The 26,846-nt window shown below is 34.2% G+C and overlaps 1 protein-coding gene across 4 annotated transcripts in view; it reads right to left on the reverse strand.

Moving 5' to 3' along the window:
• The window catches only part of LOC128243741 (5-oxoprolinase-like), a 70,223-nt gene that overhangs the window by 17,763 nt on the left and 25,614 nt on the right, over nt 1-26,846 (reverse strand). For all 4 annotated transcript variants that reach the window (XM_052961664.1, XM_052961663.1, XM_052961666.1 and 1 more), the window contains exons 24-32: nt 26,271-26,445; nt 25,335-25,519; nt 24,297-24,443; nt 23,698-23,832; nt 22,713-22,862; nt 22,139-22,213; nt 21,422-21,504; nt 17,696-17,856; nt 15,416-15,513 (exon numbers count right to left, since the gene is read on the reverse strand). In XM_052961664.1, coding sequence (XP_052817624.1) covers nt 15,416-15,513; nt 17,696-17,856; nt 21,422-21,504; nt 22,139-22,213; nt 22,713-22,862; nt 23,698-23,832; nt 24,297-24,443; nt 25,335-25,519; nt 26,271-26,445 — 1,209 coding nt within the window. The remainder of the gene's footprint in view (nt 1-15,415; nt 15,514-17,695; nt 17,857-21,421; nt 21,505-22,138; nt 22,214-22,712; nt 22,863-23,697; nt 23,833-24,296; nt 24,444-25,334; nt 25,520-26,270; nt 26,446-26,846) is intronic.

Below are 26,846 nucleotides of genomic sequence, written 5' to 3' on the forward strand. Positions count from 1 at the left end.
AATATATTCTATATTTGTAGTTTTGGTGCATTCGTTAGAATCGATTTACCAAAAATGTGAGCAATTCTTGATTGACATTGGCCCACAAAAATGAAACAACAAAGGCAGGATATTTTAAAAAGATAAAAAAAAAATAGATCAAAATGTTTTTATTTATAGTTACAATAAGGAAAAGAGAAATAAGAAACAAAACTTCCAGGTGAGTGTAAATGCATTAAGGAAATCAACAAGTGATTGACATTGTACAAATTGATAGATAATATTGTGTTGGATGATAATCCAAGATAGTCTCACTGTCTTGCTGGTATGTTATTTTCTGTCATTGAATTTTCAGCTTTCACTCAATGAAACCCCCGATTTGTCAATGAATATAGCTCAATTGACCGAACAATTTTACGCCTTTCACTTTCAAAGATTTTCAACGCAACCATTATTCCCGCTTTTAGATTTACCGGTAACCGCAATTCTTTTCAGTGTTTTTCGTAGTTGAACTGGGGACAAAACTCAGGGAGAATTCTGGTCAGAGTGATCCCTAGTGGAATGGGTGTATTTTCAATATAAATTAAGCCCAAGGAGCCCAAGGTGCCACGCACAAATCTCTCAATAGTAAGTTATTGCCAATAGCAAACTGGTCTAAGACAACAATGACGCCACTACAAGCGATAACTAAGGGTTCTTCTAATATTGCCACTTGTTCCTATCGACATTGAATGAACAAAACCATTGTACTTCACCTTAATGTGCCTTCCTCGGTTACAATGCTCTCTAAATGTTTTATAATTCATGTTTTATAATTCAAGTATTATGACGTTTTTGTTAAATTATTTTTAATTCAACCATCCACGTCAAATGTATCACTAGAAAAATAATTTTTATGAATTTTTTTAACTTAACTGGCTTATATGCTTGTAACTGAAAGAAAATATAAGTTTTCAACGAAAACCAATAATACAATTGGACCTACAGAGGCACATGTTACATGTGGCGAAATTGAGACAACTGCACATTTCCTTATGTATTGTCCTAACTACGCTGAACAAAAGATGCATCGTTTTATTAAAGCAACTGATCGTTTCACCCCATATGTTACTGAATTACTACTGCGACTTGAATTTCCATCAAGGCCTACACCGATTCCTTGGGCTCGGCGACCTTACTACCTTACTTTCTACCTTCTTCTCACTTTCCCTTTTTACCTATTGTCTCAATATTTGACTACAATAACAAACAGAGCCCCATCATGTTACTTCAACTTGAAATACTTCAGCAGTTCACTACAGTGCATTTGCAACGCGATCACATACATTTTGTATAATAAATATGTAATTTTGTAACATGATAATCTGACTTCAATTGCACTAGTAACCTTCTGTATCCGCAACTATCTTTGTCAATGGATTAGCTTCTTAAATTTGACTGATTATCTCTCCAACCAGATTTATACTGACATATATAGTTTCTCATATGTTAAACATATTTAATAATTCATTATTTCATTTTCTCTAACTATCGATATACCAATTTACACAGTATATACGTGTTTTGCTGGAATTAATTTATTTATTTATAGTATTGTTTACAGAAAATAGGAAAGAGGTTTCATACAAGCCTATGGCTTTCTCCTCAATTCTATATATTATATGTGTATGTTGTAAATGTTTATTTGTTATATAAAAATAAATACTGTTTAAACCAACCTACAGAGGCAAATCCCGTAGCTTATACGAACAATGTTCAAGGTGTAGCACGTATTTACCGAGAGACACACAACATACTTTAATACATGTATTTACCAAGCAGATGTGGAGCTTGTAGTTCAGTTATTTGAGAGCGGATACCTTAAACAGACGAGCAAGTAACTACTTGCAATTCTTTCCAAAATGTAAACGAAAGAAAAAACGTCTATCGTACACGGATGATTACATGGACAATTTTTAAATTTACATAGATGAACTCAACAATTCTTTATCTTTAAAAAAGAGAATTGACCGCTTTTGAAAATCAGCGATACTGATTATCAAGTACCCAATTAAACGTGTTTTTGTTAACAAATTTTATTAGTGATACAAACTACAAAACAACAGAATCAATCTCTGCTAAAAAGCTCAAACATATTTAATGTATAATTAAATCCTGCATGCGTCAGTTACATTTTTTGTATGTTGCACTTACATACCTCGCGTCTGTGTAAGCTAAGAATTATGCGGAAACCTAGTTTTCGGTTTGCTTCAATTTAATTGATACTCACAGGATTTGCATAGATAGTTTTGTGATAATACTTCATACTTCATTGTCAAGGGTTAGGTTCAAATTTTGAACCGTATTGTTATTGATGCCTAATTCATAAAACACGTGATAAGAAAAAGGCTTATTGACCTAAGAATAATTCTTCATAAATACATCAAATGGTTTCTTGTTAACAGTTGACAATGATTTCTTTGAAAATTACTCTCGTTTTATGGGATATTATCATTTTTACAAGTTTCAAATAATTAGAAATAATTAGAAAAACAAACAAACAAACATTGTGTAATAATGCCTTATCCATATACACGTGATATCAGTACACGGCCTATCAATCTGAGGATATTTTATCATAAATACATCCAATGGGTTTTACAGTTCTGACTTCTTTGCGGGAAACTATCAACAATAACACATTTATTACGAAAATATAAAAGATTTACTGATACTAATTCAAATCATCATACGACTCATCGATCTTTAATGAAGACTTTATGCTTTGCCGACCTAATTTGTTTTCTTTAAGATGAACGTTTACGAATCCAAAATGCCAAATAACAAATAATGTCCTGCAAAAAGCACGTTTTACAGTAGTTCTCTGCTAATTGAAATGTGCGTTGAAATATATAACAACTGCGCTGAAGAAGTTGCTGAGATGCCAAAAAAAGATTTATGCTAGGCAGAAATCTAAGCAAAAGATAATATATACCTTTAATATCTAAAGTATATCACTTGGTCCAGCAGAAAAACCCTATAAACATGGAATTTTTCTTCAGTTTCAAAGCACAGTTGCAACCTAAACCTAAATATGTAATGGGTGACTTAATATCTCGATAATCATTTTACAGTGTGCTGTTGCTGTAATACGATTTAATCTTAGAGCATGCGATAAGTAATAATAATAAACAATATCATGCCTCCAACATAAATGACGCAACGCCATTGGTCCAGGACTGGTCAATCGGTGACCCCATTTTTTGGGTCACCAAAATAATATCTTTTAAAAATGGCGTCTATTTTCCGATTCCGATGAATATTCCCATGAATAAATGAAACATTTAAACATGTTAACTGGTTGTCGACGTGATATATACGTTACGGGCTTAATAGGTGACCCCGTAACTTATAATATTGCTCAAAACGAAGAGTTAATCTTTACAACAGGTAAAAGAGAAACGAAAAAAATACCCTCACTTTACGTTAATTGTAAATACATTAGGTAATCAACAAAGTGAATGACAAGGTTACAAATTGATAGCCGGTTATGTTGCATGATTGACATAACTCGAGGAGGCGTTCCTGTCTACGCTGGTAAGTTTTTCTGTTTTTGATATTTCTGGTGAAATGAAATCCAATCTCCGTTGCGTCCATGCTAGTTACATTAAGGTTTATCGCCTATCATACTGCTGGGTATTAAATACGCAACAATTAACTTGTAGCTGTTTTCTAAGTGAAAATAGTTGTGGTTTTGTCAATGGTTTTATTTACCCCTGTCTTTATTTCCAAATCTCAGTTTCGACAACTCAGACATATAGCGTCTTTTTCGGCGTTTTTATAGTTAAACAAGGGACATAACTCGGTTATTATTTTAGTCAGATTGACCCCTGTTGGGATGTGCGTATTTCAAATGGAAATTTAAGCACAAGGAGAAATGTACATAACTATAAATAGTCCCAAGTTAAAGCCAATATCAATGTGTTCGATGACAACAACAACGCCGCCGCAGCCAGAGAAGACTTTAGGTCATTATATGATGCCACTGTGAACGATTCGAATAATTGCACTTTGATATGGTTTCATAGAAAAGATTGCCCTCTAATTGTTTTATAATGTAGTTATACACTCAAAACTGACGTATGAACAAGCAGGCTCTAACATTCACGACAGACGAAAGACTACAATTTTTACTAGATGTAAATTTGATCGAGTAAATACTGCTTTTCAGAAATTTGCTGAAGTACGTGCAGTTCAGCAATCCACGTAGAATGTATCACTTGTAAATTATAAAAAGGTTTTTACCTAATGACTAAATTTTATTAACCTATCATAACTGTTTCTTACCTGTTCTCGTTATTCAAAGAACATAATAGTGTTTTTCATACAATTAATAATACAATGGAAAATACCGAGGCAATCGAGTAGCAAATCCCTATCTACCGATGACCTTGTTCAGAGGAAAAATGAACCACGGGTGGTATTCAATATGCAACTCAATCCTAGGTCATACATTATTGACTAATTCACTCTTTTGATCAGTTGGTAATAACAACTTATCCGATTAGCTACATCGCTCTTAGATACAATTAAAACCAATATTGAATACCACCCAAGACTTAAAACACACGCATCGAAAGCAAACAATATACTTTTTACTTCATGAAATTACAAATCAGATGGGCAACATGTAGTTATGTTACATGCGAAACCTTAAATACCTTAAATTGATGAAAAATTAATTACTTGCAAATGTGTTCATGAGAGTAAAAACTCATTTTAATTTAGAAAAAAACACTTCAGCAAGTTTGACACTAATAGCATCTGTTTTATCTTTAATACCTAAATAATTGTTCTGAAAATTACAATGATGATTGTAGGATTCGTTAATTATCTGAAATCTTCAAAGCTCAAAATTTCGATCACTAATGAGTCATCGGGTATTTCTTAATGAGCTAGAAACTCATCATAAACCCTGACAATTTTCAATTTTCAATTCGTTTACTTTATAAATTACTCCGCAAGCTCATGATTTACTTAACTTTAAATATGAAGACTGATTTAATGATAACTAAAACAGTTATAAGTAGACGTGTGTGTAGTTATGTTTTCTTACCATTGAGACCTGTATTTCATTGTCAGATTTTCAAGTCATACTTCATACTTAAAAAACATAAAAAAATCCATTGATTTCGGTCTCATGTTACCATATTAACATTCTATTTGTATCAGTACTCAAATGAGTATATATTGACATGCAAACAGGAAACACAAAATCAACATGAACTCACCAATTCTTTATCAATTAAAGTAGAATTAACCGCTTCGAAATAGCAGCCATACTCGTTATCGAAATGCAACAGACCGTTGTGATATTGTGTTTTTGTTTTGTGTTGTTGTTTTGTTTTTCGAAAACAAAACAACAACACAAAACAAACATAAAATATCACACAAATGCATCGTGAATAAGTTGTACAGAATGCAACAAAATAATTTGTAAGCATTATAAACTACAGAAAAACAGTACCAACCGCTGCTACAAAGCTCAAGCCGGATTTAGGTATAATTAAATCCTGCAACTATATCAATCTAAATAGCAGGAGTGCTTAAGTTTGTTGAGCTTACATAACTCGCGCCGGTGTTTGGTAAGAATTATTAGGGGAAATCACAGTATTAGGTAAAAACAGGTTTGTATCGACATAATTGATGCTCAAAGGATTTGAATATAGATAATGGTGTGATAAGACTTCGGTGCCAAGAGACAAGTTTAAATGTTAAACCGTATCCTCATTCATAAAACGTATGATAAGGCATATGATATTTCAAGAGCAAAGCTGATCAACTGGAGATAATTATCATAATAACATCAAAAAACCTTCTCTGTTCTTCGAAATCAATGTTTTCTGTGCAGGTAATTATTTGTTTATGGGTAACCATTATTACGACTTTACAAGAAGTTTAAAACTCTTATACCAAAGACTCTCTGGTTTAATCCGTTTTGGTCATTCCCATACTATGAAATGAATTGTCAAGCAGTTTTTTACGAGAACGTTATTTCGCGTTTATAATTATTAAAATGAACATTTGTTTTGAAAACTCAATGACCTTTTTTGATTATATAATCATAAGATATGTTTCTATTGTCCTCATGTGTGGTGCCTCAAACAATTTTCACTAAATTGTTATTTGAATTATAAATATTTGCTTATAAGAATGTGTGGCAGCATGTAGAACAAGAGCATAATATATGCGTTGTGAAGCGTGTCCATAAGTCTACACAGACGTACACAATATCGGATAATGGTTTATTAGCGTGGTAAAATAAGTTCCCATAATTCTGCACAGATCAGCTAAATACCAGTAAACGGGTGGGTAGAAAGCTTTACCATTGTTGTGCATAAAACTGCCAAATAACAGTTACTGGCTTGGAAGCGTGTCCTTAATTCTGCGAAAAACTTCCAAATAACATCGTATTGCGTGTAGAATTCTAAACAAAAGACAAATCCTATCATCTATGTCTATTCTATATCACTGGTCTTGCAGACTATTCAATGACTTCCAACTTTTTTCTTTGATATCAGGCAGCTTTACAAACTTGACGTAAAAACGTTCGCATGAGCTCCTTTGTATGTCAACTTGGTTATCATTTGCATTTTTTGCTTCAAAAATCTTAATTATAAAGGAGTTAACTCTCGTACCATCAATCTATTTCGGAGAATGCCAGGCTTGGTATAAGAAATAAAACATAAACATAGTATCAAAAATTCAAGTGACTATACAGAAGAGAAATGCGAAAATAAGATAAGTACATATAAAACATCGGACTAAACCCTTAAGATATTTGCGACAAAACATAGTAATGGTTAAAGCACCAGGCAATCTGACAACACAACGAATTATGGGCGGTTTGGTTCGATGATTGACATAGCTTGGGATGAGTTTCAGTCTTGACTGGTATGTTTTCCTTTCTTTGATATTTGTGAGTATCACTCAATTCCGATGTTACAATGGTACGTTTACTTGATAAAACAACATTAGCGGTTTTGCCTTCCACTATGATAGGTATTCAACACGTAATGATTACTCGCATATTAAATATCAGCGGTACCTGTAATTTTTAAGAAGTGTATTTGTTGCTATTTGTTCAATATGCTCTATATGGTTTTCGTCTAGTTTAGGGCGGATCCAGAATTTGACGTAGGGGGGCGGGGTGCACTAAAGGGACGCACCTTTCGGCGTGCGCCCCCTTTAACAGAAACCCTCAGAATAGGCTCTTAACAAGGCAAGGCATGTTTGGAAGTCCGGACCCCTACACAATATATGGCCAATTTTCGATTAAAATGGTGCACATTTGGTGTAATTCATGCATTATTTATCTATGTAATTGACATGAATTGTTCACTTCCTAGTCTGCCTCTGCCTCGAATACCAGGAAAGCAAGAGGCAGAATCTCAGAATTGGTAAAAAGGAATTTACGCGTCTGGAATAAGTTCATTTGTTTATATCCAGGAATGAACAAAATGAATGACAGATTGTATTATTATCCAGCTAGCTGTTAACGAAAATTGTCGGCAAAAATGACAGCATTTTGTTCTATAAAACACTTTTTTCCAGTGTTGCAGTCAACAAGGTCGCTGACTACAGATTTCGAGTCCTGCTGCCGACTAAAAACTTTTTTTCTTTTTCTCTTATTCTCCGTTTTTCTTTGTTATATATATATCTATAGAGAATATTTTATTTGGGTAAGTTGTCTCCTTTGATTCGGCAATAATATATATACACACATATATATATAAACAAATTTAATTTGTTGTTTGATCGATTCTGAAGAATGCACCAGCAAACACCTGTAAGTTAGAGTCCAAATTTGACGATCTCCAGTAAATAGAGCGTGCGTTTGCGGCCGAGGTACACTCATCCTATTTTCTGTAGATCGCAAAAATTGAGCACAAACTTGTACAACGATTTCGCATGACGGGCGACGAGGAAAATCACGAATTCTTTGACAAAAAAGATTGCGCAGAGTACCTGGTAATTGTATGTACATTATTACATTAGTAATACATGCCAGCCTGCTGGGTTGGTATTCAATATGCGAGTTAAGTCAATCTTATGGTCAAACATCATTGACTTTATTCATTGTATTGGTTGGTTATTTATAACACACAATCCGATAAGATACATCAATCTTATATTCAGTTATTGAATACCACTCCTGATAATAGTGATTGGTTTACATAGCAGTATTTTTTCCAAACATGCGCAAATAGTATGTCATATCGTACAATATTTCAGTACATCATTTTAGTAGTACGCGTATGTCCGATGGGATTTGCTAAGGTTAGTTATTCATGCCAGATAATAGTCATAGGTTTACTCAGAGAAGTGATTTTGCCCAACATGCGCACATATTTTGCAATCTCGTTTACTATTTCAATATTACATGTACATCATTTTACGCGTATTTTCAATAGGATTTGCTAAGGGTAGTTATGCATGTCAGATAATAGTGATAGGTTTACAAAGCAGTATCTTAGCCCAGCATGCACAAATATTTTGCAATCCCGTTTACTATTTCAATACAGTACTACATGTACATCATTTTACGCGTATGTTCAATGGGATTTGCTAGGGTTGTTATGCGTGTCAGATAATAGTGATAGGTTTAGATAGCAGTATCTTTGCCCACATGCACAAATATTTTGCAATCTCGTACAATATTTCAGAACTACAATATTTTAGTAGTATTCTCTTTGGGATTTGCTAATGGTATAGTGTGTAAAACGTTAATAAAATATTTGTTTCTGTTACTAGTCTTTATGTATACACGCGGGGAGAGTATCAGTGGCAGAAAACAAAAACATAGATCAATCAGCGAGCCTGTGTATGTTCAATCTACAAATGTAAGCAGAGGGAGACGTCTGCAAGAGTGTTAATTATTTCTGATAGATCCCAGATACCGCATCTAAAAACAGAGCAAATTCAAAAAACCTTAAAACATCCACAAACCTCGGTTCGCGTGGTTCGCTAATGCAGAACACAGGAAAATTAAATTAAATACACACTCGCGTTTTTTAATAGAAAATGCATATGGTCTTTATCAAATCTGATTTTTTTTCACATTTGTTTCACACTGAACGATGGCTTAAACAGTTATAATTAATGAGTTAGCCAGTCCCTCTGATGAAAACAAGTGTACATTGGTTTCCATATCCCGGTGCGTTGGGTGGTGTCCCCCGAGGGGGAAGGGCATACCCCACTCCCGGGGGTCTTTGTGTATAATGAGGCCCGGATTGAAAGCGTCTGTCAAAGCCATCTCATTTACTGGATTCCAGCGATGCGCTGACATAGTGTGGAATCAATTGCATTTTATAAAATACCTGTATTTGTGAACGACATTTTTTGCTTGTTTGTTTTTCGAAGAAGAGAACATGAGGTAGTTTCATTGCCTTGATATTGTCATTGTTGACGTAATAAACCATTTCCTAAGCAATAACTAAAACCCGTTACAAATACCGTCACATTAATAGAGAAAGAATTTAATAAGTGCATACAAATAGAGGCAGATACGTATTGCATTAAGGTGACAACATGAACTGGAACGTTGGAACATTGTTTAACTGTATAATTTCCGAAAACGGTACGTGTCTTCACTATGTTTTGTTAATAAATGTTTGACCTTTTTGTAAAATAACTTCATGATGGTTTAATGCCATGTGGTCGCACATAGTAGACAGACAGACAGACAGAAAGTTTATTTCTGACTTGTACATTGTGCATCGCAACAACACTTGCAATATATCAATTATGTCAAGTATGTAAACGTGTATGTGCAAAGTAACAAAAGAATAAATAAATAAAAAACAAAAGACGGACGCAAAAAGAATCAGCTATTGTTGATTTTACGGTACATTTTGCATTTATTTTATATTCAGATAATGGTATGCCTCAAACGTTTTTATCAAATAATATTTATATAACATGCGTAACAGTGCGTGCGTGATTGATTGATCAATGGATCAATTGATTGATTGATTGATTGATTGATTGATTTATTAATTGATGTTTATTCAGGTTAAAACACACCACATATACACTTAATCAGAAACATATCACATGCTAAATTTAACAGTCAGGCATGGTATTTAAATGTCTACAAAATATCCTTTGCCTTTATGCACTGAGAACTAAATAGTCTTAAATATTAGACGTGTTATACGGGATTCTTTCAATCCTTAACGTCTAAACGGGTTTGTGCAAAAACCGGGGGTGTTTGCATTAAAACACATATGTATTTACCTTTCCAATAAAACGAAAGTTGACTGACAGAGACAACAATTATGCCAAGCGGAACAACTCGACCCAATCGTAATAACTCGGCCACCTCCGACAAGCTTCGAGATAGACCTCGTAAATAAAATCGTAACAACTCGGCCATGACCGAAATGTTCCGATTGTTTTAAAATTGTGAACTGAAGCCTTGCAGGTGCCCTTCATGTATATTACGTTATGTTTTGACAGAATAAAATGAAGAAAACCCCGTCAAACTCATAATTTTTCGTTGGATATTTATTTTTGTGAACGGAACTAATATAAAATAACATTGTCTGGTAATATTTCTTGTTTTTTTATGATATTTTATAGACGCGTAAACCCGGAATCCCGATCGGAATAACTACCCGCTTTTCGTACAAAACAATATGTACGTGAAGCATTTGCCATATCAAATATCGAAAAAAAATCCTTCAACGTACAATTATTTGGACTAAGAACTAAGAAACTATAGTTGGTAACTTGTCTTAAAGCTGCATTCCCACATATTGAAAGTTTTGACATTTTTATTTTTAAAGAAATTGTCCAAGAATCAGTTCATTTTGGCATCAATGCCTTCAATTTAGTCATAAAAGATAACTCGCAATAGAACAGATCTCAAATGTTCGAAAAACTGCCGATCATTTCATTTTTCTAAACGGGTTAGAAACGCTAAACATAAATCCTCAAAATTTGAACATCAACATGAAAAGATGCGATTTGATATTTTGTCAGCAGTCTTATATCACTGGTTTCCACACATTGAAACAAAAATGGCTGATTCCGAGACATTTTTTTAAAAGCAATCAAACAGTAAACATGTGAGAGTGCAGATTTAAGTTTAGTGTGTAATAACCTAGAAGTGCCCATGGAAGCTGAATTCCAATTACGACTAATTTTAAAGTGAACCAACTGGAAAGTGTCAGAGAACATAATTTGTTTCCACCACATTAACAAATACCCAAGTACTCTTCAATGATAGAGTCTGCTAAAACTCCTACAAATACTCTTCAATTGCGGAGTCTGTTGAGTCCCTGCAAATTACCACTTATCTTACAGAATTCCGGTAATTAAAACAAATCTTTTTTTCTCTCCTTAGAATCGTCAGTGTAATTTTCTGAACAATTGTTGAGATATTTAGGAAAAAGCGGTTACTAGAAATAGACTCCTTGGTGAAAAAAATGTTTAACACTCACGAAAACATATTGCAAACTATTGCATATTAATATTTGCTCTTCAATGCTCAAGTTATTATTAAGAACGATATAATCACAACCTTGCTTTGCTTCACCAGTTTGTTAATTGCAATTCATAGATGAAAAGCTAAGAAAATTATTTTTAGAAAAACATACCCAGCAGAACAGTATGAATTCAGAACAAATACCAAAACCATGGGAAACGACTGTTTTCAATAAGAGTATAAGATGACCAACATCACACTTAAATTAAAACTATCATGTAATATCATATTGCTTCTGTGACAAAATATGAGGTTTCTTAATTATCCACGTGTATATACATCTGTCGACCACCGGCCGACAAAGACATTTTGTTTATCACCTGTATCCAGCAGTTAGGTAGTGATATGCACACTGTACTTGAAACAGATTCCTTAAATATCAATCTGTATTACATGAGCTGTTTAATGCTTTGGAGTATGTCAACTTAAATGAAAAAAAGAAAAGAAATTAGCATTTTTAACATTTGCGTATGGATTTTTGCTATCCTATTCTTTTTGCTTTAAAAATGCATTACCAATGTACGATTGGTAGATAGGTTCATATGGCATATGCCCAGAGACGCTCTATTAGTAATTGCAATGAATCCCACGAAGCTTCAAAAAATGCTGACGCAGCAAATATCCGACATTAATTGCAGTTCCATTATATAACACTGCGTAACACAAACCTGTAGATCAGAAATCTAAAATGGCCCCGGAATGTTGATGATTTTTCCTTAATTCACTTGTTAATTTTGTATATATACGATGTCATTGTGCACATTTCCTCCTAATAAACATTGAACATGCTGATGTCCTCTGGGTGTTGTAAGCAAAATTCGTAAGTGCAAAAACACATTTTGCCAATTATCTAAGTAAATTAATTACGCAATATAATGCAAAGGTATGCCATATTTTTATTGTATTTTTAATTGTATTTCGATGTTAAATAATCTTAATGCAGGATAAAAAAAAAACTTAACACATTCTGATGCTTTCAGTTTATTTATCTTATATATACTATATATTGTTTTAAACTGTGTAATAAAAGTGTTTGACCACCACATAGGGAATTAAAATGTTAAAATCTTTTAAAAGTGAATGTTGTTTTATTTTGAATGTTTCAGCGTGATCGAGAAGAAAACAATTGATCATCTCCGAACGGTTTCACATATTGAATCATCAGGGAGTTTGAATACAACGTGTTGTATCCATTCATACATATATATTTCCAAAGCAACAAACATATTCAATTGTGTTGCTGCTGGATGGTATTAGAATCCTGACTATTTAATATTTGCCATGGTCTTATAGAGGACAATACAAATTATATTTCATTATATTTAGTTCTGTTAGCGGTGTTCACTATATAAGAGGGTGGTTTTAAATTATTCCAAATGGTTTATTCGCTGATTAAAGACAGTCAACATACCCCGGTACAACATCATATACTCGTTTTGTTTTGTTCTGCAAGCCCTATATCTTATTTTGATAATGCATTTTAATAGTTTTAAAAATTGTACACTAGCAATAGAAGTCAGTCAAGACAGAAAAAAACATCCACATAAACTCGTACCCATTCTGAAAGCTGTATGTACTATTTTAAGAAATGAATTTTTAATAATTTCCACATTTCCACATTTAAAATTTGCAATTAAAGGCAGCAAAACATCAACATAACACCAATGAAATTTGTTTGTACAATTCTGAAAGCTGTATGCACAATTTTAAGAAATGCATTTTTAATAACTTCCACATTGTAAATTTGCAATTTAAGGCAGGAAAACATATACATAACACCCATATAATCTGTTTGTACTGTTGATGTTTCAGCTTTTTTAAGCAATTCAGTTTTAATATTTTCCAAGTTGTTAATTTGCAATTAAAGACAGGAAAACATATACATAACACCAATGTAATCTGTTTGTACTTGTCTCAAACAAATTGTACAAATTGCTCACAAATGGGGCAACCCTTTTCTCGGAACATTCAACACTTGTCATCGTTTGTTTCTAATGTTTCTGACGAAAGATGCGCATTCTCCCACAGATTTTAATATTTGGTAACAACTTGAGCTCTTCAAGAAAATTATACGAGCTTTCAGCTTCAGTTCCTACTAATTGGCAACTAAATATACAGCCCTTGAAAGATAAGGCTAATGAAATGATGTAACTGAGATTTTGAAAAATGGCTGTTTCTGTTTTAAAATGACAGGAGCAGATATTTTGCACATTAATAGTCATAAATAATTATGCAAATCTGACATGTGAAGTGAAACTTGAAACGTTATAATTGCTTGTTAAATAGCTAGCTGAATTCATGGAATGTCATTACTGTGAAGTTTCAGTTATAGCTTAAAATGCAACTGAACAGCGGTTATGATTTACAAGCTTGTAAAATATGTCAGAAACGGTGATATCTCATGGTGATTGTATAACCGGTAATTCATGTCAGAAATGACATTCTAGCAAAGATGAATGTTCATTATAATTGAATGTGTATTGACATGCTAGAAGCTGTCATAAAACGTATATTTGCTTGTGTAGACTATCTCAAAGCATTGCCAACCACTTCATGGGTAAGTGTGACACTCATTTCCATCGACATGCCATGATATAATCAGTTATGTTTTCATGATGGCAGTTATAATTTAAATGCCATCTAGCAGTATTCTGGTAAGTTCTTTAATAGCGTTAATTTTGAAAAATAACTTGGCTATTATTTATACAGAACGTTTTTACAATTTCCTGACAGACAATTTGCAGTTTTTCTACAAGGAACACTGTGTCTTTGGTGTGCAGAAAGGATGTTGTGTAGGGTAAAACCTATGTAATTATATTTTATTACCATGCCACACAACTACTATTTGTGCACTGATCCAATTGGTGTGATCCCATCGGTGTGTACGGTATGTAATACTATTTTACTATGACACATACATGTAACTGGCTATTTGCGCATCGATCCCATCGATGTGAATGGTATTTAATAATGTTTTACTACGCCATATATACCTATTCCATTAGTGTGTATAGGTATGTCATGTAATACTATTTTACTACTATGGCACTGAACTATACATATTTGCGCGTTGATCCCATGGGTGTGAACGGTATATAATTATATTTTACTACGCCACATTACTACCTATATCATTAGTGTGTATGTCATGAAATACTATTTTACTACACCACACAACTACCTATTAGAGCACCGATCACACTTGAGTTTATGGTAGGTAATACTTTAACATTATCACAGAACTACACGTACCTATTGGAGCACCCGTCCCATTGCCAGGTTCAATAACGCTATGTTGTAGTACATGACAGTTATACTCATGACTAGAGCCATGTTGTGTACAGTATGGATCTTCAACGTGATCAGCTGATAGCACTTACATGCCGCAAGAGGCAATATTTTAATCCCCCCTTAAGCGGTTGGTTTGCATACAAGTTGTGATGTTGCAGTGACTTGCAGCTGTGGCCATGACTAGACCCATGTTGTGTACAGTATGGATCTTCAACGTGATTAGCTGATAGCAATTACACGACGCAAAAGGCAATATTTTAATCCCCCCTTAAGCAGTTGGTTTGCATACGAGTTGTGATGTTGCAGTGACTTGCAGCTGTGGCCATGACAAAAGCCATTTTGTGTATGGATCTTCAACGTGAGCATCACATAGCACTTACAGGACCCGAGAGGCAATATTTTAACATCCGCACTGAAGCGGTTAGTTTGCATACGAGTTGTGATGTCGCAGTGACTTGCACCAGTGGCAACTGGGTTATTCAAATGATATTAAGAGTACAAACCTTCAGGGATGCACCTACCCTAACATTGCTGTGAATTGATGTATTCACTGTTTGGAGTAATCAGCTTCAAATTCGGACTGAAGAGCAAGTTAATATGTTGTGTTAAACCTACCCCTGCGTTACAGTCAACAGATGTCTTGCCCCCAACATTCACAACCCGGCCATCTTTGTAGATCATCAGGTTCAAACCCTTCTCCCCGGGTAGGCCTCCTAAAAGTGATTAATTTGAATAAAAAAACAACAACAAATGAACATACTTAAGACATATTTTAGTTACAATTTACTGGATTTACTGGACATAAAATGTTAGCAACTGCAAATTTAATGGAGAACAATAGCTGTATATGGCTACAAATGCCTCGTCTATTGACAATTGGCCGACTGTTCAGAACTTTGTTAAAGTTAACAACTTGATAAGCGAGATCGTTGTTAACTTTAAAATTTGAAACATTTGATGATGTACAAATACAGTCAAATAACACAAGTACTGCAGAAACAGTTGTCGCAAATCTTTCCAAAGATTTCGAAAACTGCAGATCATATGTGTGTTCATTAAGATATATGGAGCAGTCTTAAAGACTTGAGAGTTAACAATGATGATGTTTAACACGTTGTTAACTGTAACAAAGTTCTGAACAATCGCCCATTGTGTGCCTCTCATTGAGTGTATTTTAGGTCTTGGTTGATCATTGTTTTTGTGAACAGCATAACAATAAAATCCTAGGCTTTGGGGGATTTTCCATGTAGTTTTATAGAATATTTTCTTTTAAATGGCATTGCTTGACAAAAATATTCTAAAGGAGTGTTTGCATTTGGAGATCATTAAAAGTGAATGTTCAAGGAAATGACTGTATCATGTACTGTTATTGCTGTTCACTTAATTTCTCTGTGTTTCTAAGACTGTAATCATGGAAACAATCACAGAAAAGTGTATTTTAATATCTAATTATGATGTTCATAAGCTCGAAAGTCTCATCTGAAGAGCCATTTTTAAAAAGAAAAGTTGAAACCAATAATATAACACTTCACTTGGTAACTACCTTTCAGCTGTAATTGAAGTACAGTAATTGTTCTATTATCATGTTGCAGCACTTAAAATGTTCACTCTGTAGGCAATGTTCAGTTTGAACATTATACTAAAGAGCACTACGGAGCCAACTTCAATGTTTGTTTTTTGTATAAAAAAATCAGTCAAACAAGGTGCTTAACTCTTTCATTACTTAAGCAAGAGTTGCCTTGCTATATATGTGCATAAACTGTCTGGTATCATCTATACAGATTTCACTTGAATATCCTTAACCATTTTAAAGACCAACATCAATGATATCAAAAGCCGACATAAATGACACCAAATGCTGAAATCAATGACACCAAAGACCAACATTAATGACACCAAAGGATGACATCAATGACACCAAAGGCTAACATCAATGACAACACTGACCAACATCAATGACACCAAAGGCCTAAATCAATGACACCAAAGGCTGCCATCAATGACACTTAAGGCCTAAATCAATTACACCAAAGGCTGACATCAATGACACCAAAGGCCTAAATCAATGACACCAAAGGCTGACATCGATGACACTAAAGGCTGCCATCAACGACACTAAAGGATGCCATCAATGACACCAAAGACGGACATCAATGACACCAAAGGCTGACATCAATAACACCAAAGCTGACATCAATGACACTAAAGGCTATGATCAATGGCACCAAAGGCTAACATCAATGACACCAAAGGCTAACATCAATGACACAAAAGGCTAACATCAATGACACAAAAGGCTAACATCAATGACACCAAAGGCTGCCATCAATGACACTAAAGGCTGCCATCAATGACACCAAAGGCTGCCATCAATGACATCAAAGGCTGACATCAATGACACCAAAGGGTAACATCAATGACACCAAAGGCTGACATCAATGGCACTAAAGGCTGCCATCAATGACACTAAAGACTGCCATCAATGACACCAAAGACCCACATTAATGCCACAAAAGGCTACCATCAATGACACCAAAGGCAAACATCAATGACACCAAAGGCTGACATCATTGACACAAAAGACCCACATTAATGACACAAAAGGCTACCATCAATGTAACCAAAGGCTGCCATCAATGACACCAAAGGCTAACATGAATGACACCAAAGACCCACATCAATGACACCAAAGACCCACATCAATGACACCAAAGGCTACTATCAATGTAACCAAAGGCTGCCATCAATGACACCAAAGGCTAACATGAATGAAACCAAAGACCCACATCAATGACACCAAAGACTAACATCAATGACACAAGGGCTGACATCAATGACACCAAGACTATCACAATACCACAACTTTTATTGTAAAAAGTACTGATGAGCACCCACCTTTCAAACCATATGGAGCAAATACTCTTCTCTCAGTGAGGACAGAAAGGGTGAGGTTCTTCCTCCACATGTATTCCCTGATAACACCATCACCTCCACGAAACTGCCCACCACCCCCAGTCCCCGGCATGAGGTGAAACTGACGCAACATTACTGGGTACCTGCAGTGTAGATATTAAAGTGCCATGATATATATACCATATATGTATATATTTATTATATTCTTTATGGTAAATAATAGAGATTTATCAGTGAAATAAATTTTACATTTCACTGATTCAGCTCTTGGTTCCAAATCAAACATCAGGACGCACAAGGCTGAGAAACACTTCAAACGACTTTGTGTGTGTGTGTGTTAATGGTGTGTGTTTTCTTACATAGTGTAATTGAATGACTTTTAATTCCAATTTTAGACATATAATAAAAAGAAAAATTGTTAGTTTCAGTGTGAGATAGCAATATATTTCACCTCTCACCAAAATGGAATATTTACGTACATGGGTATATTCCTTGGAATAAAAATTGTGCCCTTTTGTTTGACAGAATCAATTTTCAGAAAAAAGTATGAAAATAATTCTGACACTAAAGTAAATATAACAGCTAAGGTATTCATAACAAACGCTTAGGTATTATTTAAAGTGGTTACAACACAATTACAATTCGAATTGAACATTGACCCTTGCAAGTGCCCCATTAAGGCTCATTTAATGCAGATCAAAAGAGCCCTTTCTGACCTAGCACTCTGCCCTATTCAAATCCTGGCTCAAGCACTGACAAAGGACATGAATAATTTTCACTCAATGAAAAAAAGACTGAATTTTTTTCAAGTTTTACAACTTTAAACATGTTCTTTCTACAAATCATATCAATAAACCAATAATCAAGAGGCAAATGATTCTCATATTTTTTTGATTCAGCAAAAACAAACGCAGTTTTAATATGTCTGATAATTTCTAAAAAAAACTCTGGAACATATTTCTGTTAGACTAAAATAATCTCCTAAAATACACATTTGTGGCTTCATTATCGGTCTTAAAATACTTCAAAGGCTAATTGTGTGTTTTGATTAAAAATCTCTCTTGAATACATCTCTATTTATTTCGATTAAAAATGATACACTCTGTAGCCCAAATCAGACGGCATGTGTTTTTTTTTCTGTCAGAAACCTGTGAAAAAATCCCCTGTAAATTGTCTAACATGTCTGTTCATATTTCTTACTATTTCTAAAGTTTCTAAAACCAAACCAATTTTTGAAAATTAACATGAGCTGTTGATGAGCTATCGATCATTCTTAATTTTGCTAAGACAGAAACAAAATGGCAACTAAGACAGAATCATGCTAGCTGTAAAGTTAAAGTTGTGCGTAAAACAATAAGTAGAACATGTATAATTGCAAGCCAAAACAAACAAAAATGTTCTAAAATTACAAAATATCAAATAAAAATTATGTTTAGAGATACAAGATAATTGGGCCCAGACAACACTGAACGAGATACACAAACATAAGAACACCAAAAACAGACCACACAGGCTTAATCAATTAAATAATGGATTACGGCCTTGAAACATCAATAAAAAAAAATTAATGGGGTTTGAAACAAGTTTATATGCACTGCAGCAGCACATAACATCACAACTTAAGCCATTTCAATATAATAAAAAACACTACTATTTAGATTGGCTAGAAATGTAACTCTTGATTAGAAAAGATTGGTGTTTCTTCTAATATATATATAATGAACACAGAGTATGCATAGTTTTAAAGGTACTCACTCATGTTTTTGTAAAATGCACATTTTTTGTATGACTAAATTAAGTGTGGCAAATCATTATTCAATGGGAGTGTTTAAACTAAAATACTTAACACTGGAAAACCTTGCTCAAATATCTTCTTTGAAGACCACAATTTTCATAAGCGTTAACAACGCTAATGTTCATTCTATTAAAGCTTTGTTGTTTGCTGATTGGTAAATTGACATTATCATGTGATGTTGTCAATGTATTTCTAAAAGGTCAAAATATCCACCACTTTTCTAAAAGACCCGATGGCCTTGTAGTTTAGGTGACTGATTACTATTTTTTCTTGACTTGACCAGCATGGATTCACACCCCACTAAGACCAAAACACTTTTTTATACTAGAACTGTATTTTTTCTGCAATTTCAATATCATAGAGTAAAATATTGATAAAATAAGTGCTTTCAGATGCACTTCCCAGAAAACAAATTTTTGGTCCAAAAACCATGAGTAAGTCCCTTTAAGATCATAATTTTGGCAAAATTCGTAAGGCCCCTTTGATATTTCTTTGTTGATAAACCACATTTAATGACTTATCCATTGACTAATAAAAGAAATCTCAAAAAAATCCGGGCCTCAATATGTGAAATTCAGTGAAATGAAAAAAGAAGCAAATCCATGTGGACGTCTTAATGTATTGTAATTATAAAGTGTATGACATGTTTCACACAGATGTGTTGAGATGTGTACATTGTTTTGAGTTATTTGAAATAATAAATGATAAGTGTATAACATTTATTGCCCACATTGTAACAAAGAGCTGGATAACGAAAAAACATTAATTAGTTTGTAAGAGCATGCAACTTAGCACTAAGGCATCATAAAACCAACAATTCCCAGGATATTTTAAATAAACCTTGTACTTTTATTTATCCAGGTGGGTAAGAAATCTACAAGCAAACTTGAATATCTATCAGCACATTTAAATATATTGTGTAAACTGTCAAAAAGTCATTTATCTGAAGGCAACAAATCTTTTTAATTACACTGCTCATGGCTCAGCTTGTGTTTTGAACAGACAAAAATAACCCTAAAATCTTTCGCTGAAGAAGTTAATATCCCATAGAACTTAGTTTGTGAATTGGGTTGAGTATACGTGCCTTAAAGCTGCACTCTCAAAGATTGTCAGTTTTGACACTTTTGAAAACAATTGTCTCTGAATCAGCTTAATATGGCATCAATGCCTTTTATTCATTCATATTTAATTTAGATAACTCAAAATAGAACAGATTTTAATTGATTGGGTAACTGCAGAAATTTTCATTTTTCTTAAAGCGTTAGTATTCCATTAAGCTATAACACATCAATTTTCAACTGAGATCTGATCTTTTTCCAGCAGTCTTATATCACTGGTTTCCAGACATTTAGGCAAAAAAATTTGCTCATTCAAAGACAAACACTAAAAAAGTGGTCAAAAGATAAATCAGTGAGAGTGGTGCCGCTATAAAGGAAATGCATGTAAAAGGTCACTAAATAGTTAAACAAATGCATGTTAAATGTCACAAAATGGTTGGAAAAATGCATGTTACAGGTCACCAAATGATTGGACAAATGCATGTTAAAGGTCACCAAATGGTTGGACAAATGCATGTTAAAGGTCATCAACTGGTTGGAAAAATGCATGTTAAAGGTCACCAAATGGTTGGACAAATGCATGTTAAAGGTCATCAAATGGTTGGACAAATGTATGTTAAAGGTCACCAAATGATTGGACAAATGCATGTTAAAGGTCACCAAATGATTGGACAAATGCATGTTAAAGGTCACCAAATGATTTGACAAATTCATGTTCACATGTTAAATGTCAATCAATGTTTAGAACTACTTTTGAAGAAGAGGTATGTTAATGAGTCACTGCATGCCTTTCAATACAAGTGCAAGTTAAATGTCACTGAATGGTCGGGCTTCCAAGACAAACAAAGATTTTACCTTCTCTCAAGAATCTCAGGGTCTGTTATGCGGGTGTTGGTCATATGGGTATGCACACCACTTCTTCCATCCCAGCTGGGGCCCTTAAAGGAGGAATAGTATTGAAGATGAAATTATGTTTATTCTGTTACACAATCTCTGTGTATTAGATATTTCTTATGAGCAATCTGTTAATGGACTGTTTTTTCGCTGTTTAATGAATGATCATTCAGATCAAATTGATAAATGTATGGAAGGCAATTGCACATTGATTAAAGAATATCTGTCTTCCTTTAAGCACATTTAAATTGGGTTCAATGATTGAGCATGATAAAATGCACATAAATGAATATCAGAAATCAAAATATCTTTTGAATATCTTTATAATGTCTAATATCTGCAACACATTAATCAATAGCTCCATTATTGCCAAACAAAAACATTTTTCGCAAGTTGCGTAGAAATGTTATTCGAGACATTATCACAAAACGGCACTTCTGCAACCACCCACTTTTCAAGAGCCAGGAAGTCAACTACCGGTATGCCTTTTTGATAAAAACTTTGTATGTGGCATCATGTTGTGAAAAAATATTTCTACAAGGCAGCCAAAATTTTGCCATTGAGAATCTACTCAGATGTGATGTTATGTTGCGTAGGAGTTTACAATGCAACCATGGATTCCTTATCTCAAGATAGAGAACTCTCACATTTATAACAGATTTTTCCCTTCATACTTACTGCCCCTGCTCCTCCTGCCACCGTCTCGTAATGGCCAAACTCTGCATCTCCAAATGTGATGTTATTCATACAACCCTGCAAAAATTGTTGCAAATATGATATTAATTTTCAGTTGGCAGTGCATGTTGTCATTATGAACACCTGTAACAAATTTCATGTGAATAACAAAAATATTATATGAATTTTCAGAAGCCTTTACATGTTGTTAATATGAACACCTGCACTAAGTTTCAAACAAATATATATATCTTGAATGGTTGAATCAGTTATGGCCAATTGCAAGGTTGAAGATTTTGCAACGAAGACAAGGATGATGAAGTCAGCATCAAGGCTTTGCCAATACTTCAACTTCAACATTGTTAATGGCATCATTATGAACTTTTGAAAGATAACTTTTTTGATATAAGCTGATATATTTGAATAAAACACCCATTGCTGTAAGTACTGCAGAACACATGTGTGTCACTGAAAACTTTAGTACTTGAGTAATTTTTGAATAGTAAATATTTCAAAGTTAACAATGATCCAGTTAACAACGTTGTTTACTTTAACAATCTAACCTTTATGGACTGACCTGAGATGCTGCACACACACCGAAGGCCTTGAGAATCACATCAACAATTCTCTGAGATGTGAGCACATTCCCGCCAACAACTGCAGCATTCTCTGAAGGGTCAAGGATGCTGCCTTTGGGAATCACCACTTGCACCGGCTTTAGGCAACCCTGCCAATATGGTATGTAAAACATTTGAATAAATTTCCAAATGTAACACTTCTTTTTACATCAATAGAAATGAAAGATAATTCAATTTGTACATTAACTCAAACTTAACATGCATGATTTTTGCCAAAGAAGTTTTACTCATTTCAGGTTATTGTTATTTTATTGTTGAAACTTGGTATGTCGAACTCTGTTATCTCGATGATCCAGTTATGTCCAGCTTTTTTCAAATGTTTTGGGTTTAATTAGACATGTTTTATATTTGGGTTGTATAAAATATTCATTATCACACAGTATTATAAAGGCCCCAACAACTTCCACATAGCCAGTTTTTACTGTACTTGAATAAAGAATTGAATATTTCATAGCCAGAGGCATTGGTTCCACAAATTGTAAAAACATGCAGAAGTTGCTTTTGTTTTTGTAAAATGGACTTTGATAGTCATGGACAATGCTGCTTTTTATCTGTTGTTTTTCTTTTATCCTAAAATCTTCAACGATATTCCCTGGTTCAAAGGGACGTCATGCCTGACCATGCATTGAAGGCAGTATATTAGCGCAGACAGAGTAACTGCCCTTGGGTCATTTAGAATCACAACAAATCACATAAAAAATAAATGACTTACATGGTTCAAAGGGACGTCATGCCTGACCATGCATCTTAGCTGACAGAGTTACTGACCTTGTAGCAGATAGGATTGCAATAAATCAAACAAATGGGAAATGGCTTATCTGGTCCAAAGGGACATCATACCCGACCATGCATCTTAGCTGACAGACCTACTGCGCTTGTAGCATACATGTTTACAATAAATAACACAAACAAGAAATGGCTTACCTGGTTCAAAGGGACATCATGCCCGACCATGCATCTAAGGCAGTAAATGAGTGCAGACAGAGTTACTGCCCTTGGAGCATTAAGGTTGCCATAAACCTCATAGGAGGAGCCTGTGAAATCACAGACTGCAGTACCCTGAAATTATAATAAGATTTTCATGATCTGTTTTCATGCATAAAAACCTCTAAACCTTACATGGTGCTAAATTTACCATCTAGAAAAGAAACAATTATTGTTTAAACTGATATTCTTCTATTTAAAACAGTGATTAATAAGGTCTTGACAACCAGGCAATCTACATATATACAAACAATAACTAAAGAACATGAATCTTGTTAAGGTTTTTTTCTGAACCCTAGTGAACTATTAAAATAAAAAATGTTTTTTCTCTTTTTCATAGTTTATAAAGGTGCATAGCTAAGTAATTATTTAAGCCACAACTTATGTGTGCTTTAATTTTTAATATGTATAGTTTTATAGTTACATGAATTAAAACTGATAATAAACAGGAACATTAATGAATGTTTTTGGTGATCCCTCTTAATACCTATAAATTAGCATCATTTTACAATGTAAATCTGAAGGGAAAAAATGTTTACCTGTTGTTCATCAATATTTATCTTGAGATTAATCTCGGCCCCATTGTCCATGAAATCCTGGGCGTACAGATGAGTGGTCCCAGTACGGGCTCTGGTCTTGCGGGCAATTTCTCGTAACATGTCCCTGACAGCTATCTCTGCATTGTCCTGGTTATGAAGTATGGTAGTTTTATAAAAAGTTCTAATTAAACACAATGATATGAATGATAAAGATATATTTCGTTTTGTCATATTTTATGTTAAACAATGGAAATATTCCCAGAAGAAAAGTTAAATAATCTGATGTACACATATTTTAATGATTATACATAAACAGCGCTTTCTTCAACTCATATGCTTCAGTCTATATGCCAATCATATCAGCATAATGAGTATCTTAATAACTCATTTAGTACAGAGATAGCACTTGGAAACTACATGCAAGTGTCGATGACATTTAACATAAAAATACATAGTTGATCAGGGGTTCTTAAAGTTGAACAGTTGATAATAATTGGGGGGGTATTGGGGATTCATGTGACCAACCAATGCATGGTAAAGGGAACCAATGCATGGTAAAGGGAACCAATGCATGGTAAAGGGAACCAATGCATGGTAAAGGGAACCAATGCATGGTAAAGGGAACCAATGCATGGTAAAGGGAACCAATGCATGGTAAAGGGAAAAGACCCCAATTTGAAACTGTTCAAAGGGGGGGGGGAGTTATAAGGAGAGATTAATCATGTGACCATTGCATGGTAAAGGGAGAAGACCCTTTTTTAAAAACAACAACATTTATATTAATTTCCAAATGTTTTTCATTGCAAAAGTCAATGCAATTCTTCTTTAAAACTGTTGAATAGTCTGCCGTTGCTCTCTATCCTGATTTCAGGATCAATCCTGTATTTCAGAACCCCTGATGTCAAAAGCTGCAAGAGAAAAGGTTCTCTGCTTCTTCCCTTTTTTATTGTCACATGAGCCTTATTCATTACATACCTTAATATGTTTTTCATAATAAAATGTATAATAAGCCTTACGATTCAATACCAAAAAACATACCTGTATATGTGCCATGTAAGCCTGCACAACCTCCAACCCGTACTCGTCAATCAAGCCCTTAATGAGCCGTATGCCCTTCTGATTGGCTGCCACCTGGGCTTTAAGGTCGCTAAGGTTGTCATGAAGATTACGGGTTCCACTGCTGCCAGGGTACTGGGCGGGGTCGTTCAGGGCTTGCTTCAAGGCTGTTTACAAAAAAAATATATGTTTGTAACAAATGCTGTATTGTTGTTTTTTTTGCATAATAAATATGTTTAAACTAAAAAAAAGATAACATTAAGATTCTTTTAACATTTATACTTTCTAATAAGCAAGTCTCAGAGGTACTCAAAAAGGAATATGGGCCCATGTTCATGAATGCCTTGAGTCCCAGTTAAAGATCATTGAGTTAAATTTTTCAGCCTGAATTATGGAACAATGATTATTGCTTCACACAAGTTCAGCGTATTATCATTGTGAGCAAGAATACAAAGTTTCATGTCAATATCACATACACTATCAAAGTCATGCCTTACTCTAAATTTTTCAAAACACATCCGCCACAAAAATCAACAGTGCCACAGGGCAAATGCCAGAGCTCATCTAGTGTGTTGTTGTTTTCTGTCAAAAAGGGGCATCACTAAAAAAATACTTAAGTCAGAGTTATGGCCCTTGCTGTATATGTGTGAATTGTCATTGGCAATATGTGTACAAGGTTATCTGAATATCTTGATCCTTAAGTTAAGACCAAGATTAAAGTGTTTGTACTAAGCTGAAAGGACAAACAACACCAATGCTATGATAATACCCCTTCAAAGAATGGCAAGATTATAACAACAACACCTTGCCATCAATGACGATTCTTTGCGATTATTTATTTTGTCCCACAAACTCGAAACTTTTAATAGCATATATCTATGGTACCTCAGTTAACATTCATCAAAATTTAAATCTCACCATCCTCCTGAAAGACCCCATTATCAACAAGCTTGAAGGACTTGAAGACTGCCCCCTCTTCATGTAGATATCTGGAGTGAGGAGGCATGGACCCTGGAGTTATACCCCCTATGTCCGCATGGTGACCCCGACTAGCAACGAAAAACACTGGTCGGGACTGGCCTGGGTAGAAAACCTATCCAATAAAACATCTGAGAGAATGAGACATATTGTTTATTGTGTGGAAACAAGGTTAATTGGTCATTATTTTTTTAACTGCATTAAACCGTCACAGACTTTGTGGCCAAATATCTTTAATTTTGCCACATGTTATGAAATAGTTTTTTCGTCCATAATCACGTCAGCAACTCACAGGTGGTATCACAAACAATTCAACAGTCCCCTGACAGTTTTGTTGACATAGCAACAATTCTTTGAATGTTTTGCATAATTTGAGCACTGGCCAATGAGCACTTGTAAATAATAGCTTTTATAAACCTAGCTTTCACTTCTTGAGTTATTACAAGATTTATTACAAGATCATTCTTTTTTGGTTGGACATTCACACTCTTTTTTTAGTCTGTCTGACAAAAAAAA

Source organism: Mya arenaria, chromosome 8 (assembly GCF_026914265.1).
Source record: "Mya arenaria isolate MELC-2E11 chromosome 8, ASM2691426v1".
In the NCBI taxonomy this organism is placed as follows: domain Eukaryota; kingdom Metazoa; phylum Mollusca; class Bivalvia; order Myida; family Myidae; genus Mya; species Mya arenaria.